Source organism: Herpailurus yagouaroundi, unplaced genomic scaffold (assembly GCF_014898765.1).
Source record: "Herpailurus yagouaroundi ecotype Mexico unplaced genomic scaffold, PumYag 77, whole genome shotgun sequence".
NCBI lineage: Eukaryota > Metazoa > Chordata > Mammalia > Carnivora > Felidae > Herpailurus > Herpailurus yagouaroundi.
This window is the reverse complement of record NW_024412388.1, coordinates 99,073,223-99,084,539: the sequence shown is the minus strand read 5'-3', so window position 1 is coordinate 99,084,539 and position 11,317 is coordinate 99,073,223. Positions and strand designations below refer to the sequence as shown.

At 36.7% G+C, this 11,317-nt stretch overlaps 1 protein-coding gene and 1 long non-coding RNA gene across 2 annotated transcripts; both read right to left on the bottom strand.

Annotated features, from left to right (window-relative positions):
* Window positions 1-387: 387 nt before the first annotated feature.
* Window positions 388-1,201, bottom strand: LOC121018721 (uncharacterized). Its single transcript, XR_005785304.1, has 2 exons — window positions 1,158-1,201; window positions 388-544 (listed from the first exon to the last, which is right to left on the bottom strand). It is a non-coding gene; the product is annotated as an uncharacterized LOC121018721 (long non-coding RNA).
* A 461-nt stretch (window positions 1,202-1,662) lies between these two features.
* On the bottom strand, window positions 1,663-6,610 carry TSHB (thyroid stimulating hormone subunit beta). Its single transcript, XM_040471400.1, has 3 exons — window positions 6,043-6,610; window positions 2,411-2,573; window positions 1,663-1,998 (listed from the first exon to the last, which is right to left on the bottom strand). The coding sequence occupies exons 2-3, from the start codon at window positions 2,570-2,572 to the stop codon at window positions 1,744-1,746; spliced, it is 417 nt and encodes a 138-aa protein (XP_040327334.1). The 5' UTR covers window position 2,573; window positions 6,043-6,610; the 3' UTR covers window positions 1,663-1,743.
* Between the last annotated feature and the right edge of the window lie 4,707 nt (window positions 6,611-11,317).

Sequence of the window (11,317 nt, the reverse complement as noted above, 5' to 3'; positions counted from 1 at the left end):
ATTAATCAGAGATCTATGTTTGATACACAGTTTTCAGAGGGGATGTTATAATCCTGCAGCTTTAACGTGTTCATGTTATAAAGTGATATAAGAACCCAAAGCCCCAGATTAATACTTGGAAACTGTACTGTCAACCTCAAACACAGTAAGGTAAGCATAATGTGGATTCCTGACTTTGTCTATAAATGTGCAACTATTCCCTCCCCATTGACAGAGCACGGGCTTGGTGGTAATCCATCTATGCCACCTGAACACCTGCACACATGCGCACTCGCACACACACGCACGCGCACTCGCCCAGCTCTCCCGTGTCTGCATGCGGGCATTTACAAGATGCCCAACTGAATGTAGCCGGTGTCTGTGGGATACAGCAAAGGTAACCATCCCTGCTGATAATTGATTTTTACCCTGAGGGTAGCAGTTTAGATGGAGAGAAATGGGCAAATACAGGATAAATCATCTTTTTGAGGTCAAGTCTTTTTGAGGTCAGACTAGGTCTGTCTCACATCACACGTGTGTTGAAACCAAACTCATGAAAGAGTACCTAAGGAAGGAAAAGAAAAATAAACGGCCACTTACCAAGTGCATTTTCCAGATAACAGTGTTTCAATATTGATGAAGGTTTAAAATTTAGGATGATTCTATGTTATTGAATCCCTTAGCATTCTCCCCCTGTCCCTGAAATCTTTCAAAATCCTTCTAGTTTTTTAGGACATCAAAAGCCAAAGCAGCACAAGTTACTCTTGGTATAAATGCTGAAAAGTGTCTCCTATTACTTGAAAGAATACAAAGGATTTAGACTTCCACATGTAAAATGATCATGGCCTCTTTTCTAGGCTTTTGGGCGTATAACTTTCATAAGTCAGTGGCCCATCAGAGTAATTAAATTAAAGAGAACAGTTTTTAGAATGGAATATACTGTCCTCTGAGTTTTGGTGAAGTTTTATCACATGCATTTGAGTAGCCTAGAATAAAAGGCTATATTGCAGATTTCACATATTCTTTACCCACCATTTCCACTCCAGTCCTGCTTCTAGCCTTTGGAAGTCAGTGTCTCCAGTACCCTGTTGCCATATATTCCTTCACTTTCTGATCACATAACCCTCTACTTATAACTCTGCAGCATCCCCACATTCATTTTCTATATCAAGACAAACCTCATGGCCTTCTGTTAAGAAAGCCTGCTCAGGGGGCGCCTGGGTGGCTCAGTCAGTTGAGCGTCCGACTTCGGCTCAGGTCATAATCTCACGACTTCAGCTCAGGTCACAATCTCACGGCTTCGGCTCAGGTTATGATCTCACGGCTCATGAGTTCGAGCCCCACGTCGGGCTCTGTGCTGACAGCTCAGAGCCTGGAGTCTGCTTCGGATTCTGTGTCCCTCTCTTGCTGTGCCCCTCCCTCACTCATGCTCTCTCTTTCTCTCAAGAATAAATAAAACATTAAAAAAAATTTTTTTTAAAGCCTGCTCAAGGCTGGCTTTCATCAATGTCTGATATCCCTGTTCGCCATTTTACCTGCTCTCTGCCCTTCCATGTGGAAACCATCTTTTATACGAGCTCAAAAGGCTGTTTCATTGACCTTTTCTTCTAAATCCCCTAAGCTCTCTAATGCATGTGTGGGTATAGGTTTGGATGAAAGAGTACTCAAAATGTACACAGTGTATTGTGAAACATATTGGTATTTTATTAATTGTATTCCAGGTAAACACATTGAACTGAACCGCAAGTGACCTTGCTATTGAAGTTAGATAGAAACTCCTACCGCATCGGACTTCCGGGGTTTGGTACAATCATTTGTCTTGATGGCCTCATGTATGCAGTCGCTATAGTCAGTATTACACTTGCCACATTTACAGCTTAGAGCTACCGGGTAAGAGAAATAGGGAGTAACATGGTGTGGGCATCCTGGTATTTCTACAGTCTTGTACAGGAAGTCTCTGTAGGTGCAAACATCTTGGGATAGAGCATATTTGGGAAGAAACAGTTTGCCATTGATATCCTGAGGGAAGAACAGAAGAGGAAGCAAAATGTTAATTCGCTTACATCCCATAGATACAAATAGGACTGGGGGAGGATTCCTTAGTCCCATTCCCCAATACCGATTCAGCATATCCACACTGAATCCTATAGAGACAAAAATGACATACACACACACCTCTTTTATCCTTGATCGTGGGAACAAGATAAGGTTTAAATAAACTTTGGGAGTAAAACTATTGTAAAAATTATCTGTACCACCTGTATGGAGTAGGTCCGTATATTATAACCTAGGAACTCTACCTCTAAGGAGCCAATGACCGTTAGGTCTGCGAAATGAGGTTGTGATTTATCTCATTTCCTTTCTGGATAGAAATGGACTGAGTCTAGGTTTATCTAATTTTCAGCTAAAAGAAGTGAGATGAACTACATACCCGTGTCATACAATATCCAGCACAGATGGTGGTGTTGATGGTTAGGCAATAAGCACACTCTTTCCTTTCGACATGCATCATATACTCAGTTGGAAAACAAAAAGACATCGCTTGTCCACATGCCAGGCCAAAAAGCACGGACATCACGTAGATTGCAGTCATGCTAAATCAAAGACAAAATTAAAGAATCTATTACATGAATCCTTTAGGACATTCAGAAGGGACATTTAGAAAGAGCTACAGTGCGTGTGCATATGTGTGTGCATGTGTGTGTGTGTAAATATATATATTTATCGAATGCCTACTTTGTCCTAGGCCCTATATTAGGTGTTTTTACATACTTAGTACTCTCAATAACCTTTCTTTATAATGTGGCCATGAGCCATATACGTCATAGTGTAGGAACTCACATAGCAAATGTCCTGCTCGCAAGTGCCACTTAACAACACTGGGCAGTGAAATGGAAAGCCTGAAACATCACAACAGAAAAGTCACAGACACATAAGGTCAACTCAGCGCAAAACAATTCATTCAGTAGAAACAGTTTAAATACCTGCCTCTAATTATAGGAAGTGACTTAACAAGCCTCAGTAGGGGCTTTTCAAAACAGGAGTTTTCTAAAATCTTTGGTTCGATAGTTTAAAAGGCCAACAGACTAGTCGTAATTAGAAAGCATATAGAAACCAAGAAAATGTATAATCAAACTGTAGTGCCATCTCAGTGCAAATAAGCTTGCATACAATTCTATCCAATGTCTGTCAAGGAAGATGAAGCTAGAGAAAGCCTAGAATGGGCCAACTATTCTAGTGTTATTCTAACCGGTGTTAAAGGGTTAACCCAGAAATCTAGAACCCCCCCCCCTTTTCCAACCCTGAGAATATTCTCTGATGGTTGAAAGAAGTGGAGTTGGACAAATAAAAGTTATTTTACTAAGAAAATGTATGGAGCGCACTATCTTAAAACAAATTATAGAAACAAAAAATATAGGTTGACATAGTGAGAGTAATACCATTCAAGGACAGATCTACTGTGGGTTAGCCGGGAAAATAAAATGAGGTTTGACTACCTGGAAGATAACAGAGGGTCCACGGTGCCTCAAGTAGAAGGAGAATATGTATCTCAATAGAACCTGTTTAATGGAGAGTCTGTTCAATATTGATGGGTCATTCTAAGCAGATGGATAATATTATTATGACTTATAGCAGATAAATTAGGTAAACATATACTGAGCATTTGAACCAGACGATGAGAAATACAAAATGGATAAGCTATGGTCCATGACTTCAAGGGCTAACAGTCTAAGGAGAGAAGTGTGAACACTAATAATAAAAGCATTGTTCTAAGTGCTCTGAAAGAGTCCAAATCATGACTCCAAGATACAAAATTATATAAAACGTCTTCTGTATAAACAAGGAAGTGAAGTAACCCATTTAAAAGGGTTTTCTGGTTAACTCTTTTGGATAAAATGTTGCATATTCAAGTATTCTTTGGAATTTTTTGGTATTTCAGTTAAGGAGTGAAAATATAAGAATTTCTGGCTCATGGGTCTGGTTTTCTCAAGTGCTTCACAAATGTGAGCTCCATCTATGGTAGAGAATTGGTTCCATTATTTTAAAACCACAGATTTAGAGGATTCTCTAAGAATGATATAAAATATTCAGCCATCATGATCATATGGTTCTTGCCTATCTAGCCAACTACTGGGTTTTTGCATAAAAAATAATTAACTCGGATATTTTAACTATTAGCTCTGTCTGTGATTCTATATAAAATAGATCTGTGGTGATCTGGTGAGAATATTGGTCCTGGAGTTAGGAAACAGAATGCTATTTCAAGATCTCCCATAGATCTATGAGAAATTGACTAAAATATTTAATCCATCTGGGCCTTATTTTCTCATCTGGAAAACATAAAGAGACAAGTAAACCTAACCATTTTTTTTTAATTGTAGGATAAAACACTGTTTTAGAACTTTTACCCACTGTTGCCATATTCATTATGGATACTGTATATGTTTTGAGAGTTCCTCTTATAAATGTAAAACTCTGAACTAACAAAAGGAAAAATTAAAAGTGCTGAGTTACTGGGTGGCTCAGTCGGTTAAGCATCAGACTTCATTCAGCTCAGGCCGTGATCTCATGGTTCCTGAGTTCGAGCCCTACGTCTGACTCTCTCCTGTCAGCACAGGGCCCACTTTGGATTCTCTGTCCCCTTCTCTCTGCACCTCCCCCATTTGCATTCCTTCTCTCTCAAAAATGAATAAAAACATTTTTAGGGGCTCCTGGGTGGTTCAGTTGGTTAAGTGTCCGACTTCAGCTCGGGTCATGATCTCATGGGTTCATGGGTTCGAGCCCCAGGTCAGGCTCTGCGCTGACAGCGTGGAGCTTGGAACCTACTTCAGATTCTGTTTCCATCTCTCTGCCCCCACCCCCTCCCTCGCTCACATTTTGTCTCTCTCTCTCTCTTGCAAATATAAAATAAAATGAAAACAATTTTTTTAATAAATAAATTTTTAAGTGCTGAATTACAAGCAATAGTAGCTGTATAATTTTGTGAGTGTAAAAAAAAGTAAGAATTGTTCTCTCCCCTTCATTGCAAATAGTAAAACTTCACCCACAGAATCTTTCTGAGCCTGTTTCTTCATCTATAAAAGGAAGGCTTAGAACTAGAAGATGATCAGGAAGGTCTTTTCAGCACAAATAGATTGTGATTCTATGTGATAAATCAGTGTCAGTTCCCTGAGCTATAAGAGTTAGTGATCTAGAATTCTGCTTCCAGATTTCATTACAATTATGAGTAACTGAGCAATTTAATATCATTTGCCTTCATTTTTCCACATGCTCCTTCCTAAAAATCATAAAAAGAATAAAACAATATGTGTGAAGCTCTTGGAATGCTATGGAACAAAGACTAATAACTATATAACACTATATAAATCACTATTAGTTAATACCTCCCTATATGATCTGCTATAATTTCTCCTTTATTGTCACCTGGATTCTCATCTCTGCAACTTAAATGCCTCTTTAAAGTCATCATAAGTGATTTATTAAGCACCTAAAAATAGAAGGCATGATTTCAGGTCCTAATAATGAGAGATGCCTCTTTCAGTGGTATGACCATCTGTCTACACTTTCAACATTTTTTCTTACATAAAGTAAATTCTTTCCTTTGCCACTTACCCCACCTTTTTCCTCCCTCCCTCTTTTTTTGCTCTCACTACCTTCATTCTTAATAAACACATTGCTCTCTACTCTGCTAAATTCCTTTGCCTATCTTTTGTCTCCAAATTCCTTACTATGCCATAAAAAAATCAATTGCCCACCCTATGAGCAATCCAGAACTTCACTAAAGCAACATTTTTCTGGAAACCAAAATATACTATAAGGCAGGTGTGTACATTAGACACTATCCAAAGTGAATTTACTGTAAGTTTTCCCAGAAGTATATGATCATCAAACATAACCATTAGTAATTGACAGGATCTAATACACTGATAAAAATGTTTAAATCAAAATGTAACTAGAGAAAGCCATGAACATCAATCAGCCTTCATTAGAGAACTGACCAGTTGTTCCTCTTACTTTAAGTCAATGTAGTTTTTCATATCTTTATATATGTCATTCACTCACCTCCACCACCTTTGAACAATTTTGGAGCAGTAATTAGAATTCTTGGAGTCTATTGAAGCAAATTATCACTTAGCACTTGCCATTTTTGAGTATTGGCTAAAATCATGAAAATGAAGAAAGAATTCAAGTAAGAACATTTCATTTCACAAAGCCTTTTCAGTGTAGACACCTACCTTACTTTGCATTGGTGAGCTGACGGTATAATGACCCAGACTAAAAGCTCTTGGTTCATTTTATACCCTTCAGGATAATTCCTCTCTGATCTTCTTGTTTATATAATTGCGTTTGAATTACTGCTTTCTTATCTGAAAAAACATCTATTGAAAATTCATACTGAACCCCAAATAAAATGTGTTTAGACAAACAATTTCACAACATATTCCCCTGGAAACTCTGACATTATTGCAGCATGAATTTTCCTCTCTCCAATTTCAAAATAAAATTACCCTTTTAAATACATCCTTTATTAATATTTATTAATATTAACAAAGGATACACACAGAAGGAGAAAAAACATAACAAAAAAAAAAAACCCTCAACATCATCTAAGTAAATCTTGGTAATAAATTTATTTGGGGCTTGAGTGTCCCAAATTTTGCCTGAATGCTCCTTTACAGATAATAGAAAATTTTGCTCATCTACAAAACAAAGGCACCTTTTTTATGGAAATCCAGAGCAATTCGCATATGTGTTGTGGATTAAAAGAAAAAAAATATTTAATTAGTTAAAATATTTTAGTTCAAAATATTTTATTGTTCTATCTTTGGATTTGAAAAAATAATAAACAAAATTTACATGTGTGAAAGAATAGTCATTTAAGTAAATGACCAAATCTGACAAGATGTCAAACTGATCTGAGATCAAATCCTGACTCTGCCATTTACTATGACATTAGCATGCTTGAGCTTTAGTTGTTTCATCACGTACTTAAAGGTAGTATCAGTGTTTATGTAAAACACTTAACACAGTATCTGCCATATAATAAGTGCTCGATAAATGATAGCTAACTTATGATAATTCAATACTCACTTGTTTAATAACTATTTAGTCAGAATGCCTGGTATATAGCAGGCAGTCGTTATATGTGTTTAATGTATAAATGGCTGAGGAAGGGCATGAAAAAATAATTACTGAATTTTTGGGTTTTTTTATTTTTAATTTTTTTTTCAACTTTTTTTTTGGGGGGGGGGGGACAGAGAGAGACAGAGCATGAACGTGGTAGCGGCAGAGAGAGAGGGAGACACAGAATCGGAAACAGGCTCCAGGCTCTAAGCCATCAGCCCAGAGCCTGACGCGGGGCTCGAACTCACGGACCGCGAGATCGTGACCTGGCTGAAGTCGGACGCTTAACCGACTGCGCCACCCAGGCACCCCAGGCATATGAATCAGAAAAGAAGCAGGAAAATTATCTGTTTGCAGATGACATAATCTAATATATGGAAAATTCTAAAGGCTCCACCAAAAAAACATTACAACTAATAAATGAATTCAGTAAATTTGCAGGATATAAAATCATTATACAAAAGTCAATTGCATTTCTATACACTAACAATAAACTATCTGAAAGAAAAATTAAGAAAGCAATCCCATTTAAAATAGCACCAAAAAGGGGCGCCTGGGTGGCGCAGTCGGTTAAGCGTCCGACTTCAGCCAGGTCACGATCTCGCGGTCCGTGAGTTCGAGCCCCGCGTCAGGCTCTGGGCGGATGGCTCGGAGCCTGGAGCCTGTTTCTGATTCTGTGTCTCCCTCTCTCTCTGCCCCTCCCCCGTTCATGCTCTGTCTCTCTCTCTGTCCCAAAAATAAATAAACGTTGGAAAAAAAAAAAATTTAAAAAAAAATAAATAAATAAAAAATAAAATAGCACCAAAAAAACAATAACATACTTCAGAATAAATTTAAACAAGGAAGTGAAAGAGATATACACCAAAAACTATAAGACACTGATGAAAACAAATGAGGAAGTCACAAATTAATGGAAGTTATCCTGCATTCATGGGTTAGAAGAAATAATAGTGTTGGGGCACCTGGGTGGCTCAGTCGGTTGAGCGTCCGACTTCGGCCCAGGTCGTGATCTCACAGTTTGTGAGTTGGAGCCCTGCATCAGGCTCTGTGCTGACAGCTCGGAGCCTGGAGCCTGCTTTGGATTCTGTGTGTCCCTCTCTCTCTGCCCCTAACCACTTGCATTCTGTCCCTGTCTCTCTCAAAAATAAATAAACATTTAAAACAAGGTTTTTAAATAAAGAAGAAATAACAGTGTTAAAATGTCCATATTACCCAAATCAATCTACAAAGTCAAGGCAATCTGTATCAAAATTCCAATGGCATTTTTCACAAAAAATAGAAATAATCCTAAAATTTGTACAGGACCACAAAAATCTCTAAAAACTAAGGCAATCTTGAGAAAGGGAAACAAAGCTAGAGGCATCACACATCCTGATTTCAAACCATATTACAAAGATACAGTAATCAAAACAGTATGATACTCACATAAAAACAAGCACGTATAACAATGGAACAGAACAGGTAGCCCAGAAGTAAACTCATACATATATGGTCAACTAATCTTTGACAAGGGGGCAAGAACACACAAAGGAAAAAGTGTAGTCTGTTGAATAAATGATATTGAAAAATAGGATAGCCACATACAAAGAAAGGAAACTGGATCCCATTTTATACTAATCAACAAAATTAACTCAGGGGTCCTGGGTAGCTCAGTTGGTTAAATGTTCAACTCTTGAGTTTGGTTCAGGTCATGATCTCACAGTCATGAGATTAAGCCCCACATTGGGTTCTGTGCTGGGCATGGATCCTGCTTCAGATTCTCTTTCTCCCTCTCCCTTTGCCCCTCCCCAACTCATGTGTGCACTCTCTCAAAAAAAAAAAAAAAAAAAAAAAAATGAACTCAGAATGGATTAAAATTTAAATGTAAGACCTGAAACTAGAATTCCTAGAAGAAAACATAGGAAAAGGCTCTTTGACATATGTCTTGACTATGATCTTTTGGATAGGACTCCAAAGGCATAGGTAACAAAAGCTAAAATAAATAAGTAGGACCATATCAAGTTTTAAAAGCTTCAGGAAAGCAAATGAAATAATAACTTGAAATGGCAACCTACAGAATGGGAGAAAATACTTGCAAAGCAGGTCTGTTAAGGAGAAAATATTGCAAACCAGGTCTGTTAAGGAGGTAATATCTAATATATATACATACACACACACACACACACACACACACACACACACACACATATATACTCATACAACTAAATAGCAAAAAACTAAATAACGTAATTAAAAAATAGACAAATGACCTGAATTGACATTTTTCCAAAGATGGCCCAATAATACAGTATTGTATATACTTGAAATTTGCTGAGAGTAGATGTTAAGTATTCTCACTACATAACAAAAAAAAAGACTCAACTATGTTAGAAGATGGTGTATTAATTATCTTGATTTTGGTTATTATTCCACTGTGTGTGTATGTGTGTGTGTATAAAATCATCATGTTGTATAATTTTAATATATACAATTATTTTGTCAATTATCCCTCAATAAATAAAGTTGGGGAAAAGGTATTATAACTAGTTTCCATATATTAGAGGAAAGATTAAGTATGTAGAGACATGGAGATATAAAAGACCAAAATTGAACTTCTAAAGGTGAAAACAACAATGGTTGTGAAGAAAAATACATTTAAATGAGTTGACAATAGAGGTGACATTGCAGAGAAAAAGATTAGTAAACCTAAAGACATAGCAATACAAATTATTCTAAATAAAATACACAGAGGAAAAAAAATTAACAGTAAATGATTGAGTTGTGGAACAACTTCAAGATCCCAAACATATATGTAGTTGGGACTCCTGAAGGCAAGGGATACAGAAAAAAAATACTTGAAGATAATGGCCAAAAAAGTTTACAAACATGATCAAAGCTATAAATCTACAGATCCAAAAAGCCCCAAAACATAAGAAATGTGAAGAAAACCAAACCAAGACACATCATAATTAAATTGCTTAAAGGCAGTAAAAAAGAGAAAAAAATTAAAAGCAGCCAGAGAAAAACACATACTGCAGAGTAGAGCAAAGATAAGGATGACAGGAGATTTCTCACTGGAACAATCAAGTCAAACTAAAAGGCAGTGGATTATCATCTTTAAAGTACTGCCAAAAACAAAAACAAAAAACTAAAAAACCTATCCACAGAATTCTTAAGCCAGCAAAAATATCTTTCAAATATGAAGGAAAAATAAAGGCTTTCACAGACATGCACAATCACAATCTGAAAAGAATTCATCACCAACAGATCTGCACCATAAGCAGAAGGAAATGATACCAGATAGAAATCTAGATATAGACAACAGCCTGAAGAACACTGGAAATGGTCATTACATGTGTAAAAAATTTTGTCTCATTATTTACATTTTTTTAAAGATAACTGAATGTTTAGGGGGAAAACAATAATATAGGGCTCATAATATATGAAGAAGTTAATTATATAACAAAAGCACAATGGCCAAGAGGCAGAAATGGGAGTATCCTGTTATAATGTTCTTATGCCATATGTAAAATGATATATATAACATCACCTGAAGACAGACTAAGATTAAGTTAAAGATGGATAAAGATATAATCCTTAAACTATTAAAATACCACAACAAAGAATTATGAATAATAAGTCAACAAAGTAAATAAAATGAAATTATAAAACATGCTCAATCCAAAAGGAGTCATAAAAATAAGGGAAAAGGTAACAATAACAAAACAGATGGGACAAATAGAAAACATCAAGATGACAAATTTAAATCCAACCATGTCAATAACTGTATTAAGTTAAATAGTCTATGGTAGGCAGAATCTTAGCCCCCAAGATTCCTGACTCCTATTATACATACCTTGTATAATTTCCTCCCCTTGATTATGGGTAAACACTTTTATTTTTTTTTTATTTTTTTTTAAAGGCAACTATTTATTGTGTTTATGAATTGATAATTTGGGAAACTTGCTGGAGAAAGCTCATCTTTGCTCCATGTGCTATCATCTGGGGTGGCCCAGTAAAACTGGTGGATTCTCTTCCGAGATAGTTCATTTGCATGGCTGGCAAGTAGGTACTGGCTGCCAGTTCCTGCTTACTGGGCCTCACCCTGGAGTAGCAACAGCATCCTCACAATATTGTATCTGGGTTTCAAGAGTAAATGTACTAAACTATGGTAAGTAGAAACTGCCTCCTTCCTTCCTTCCTTCCTTCCTTCCTTCCTTCCTTCCTTCCTTCC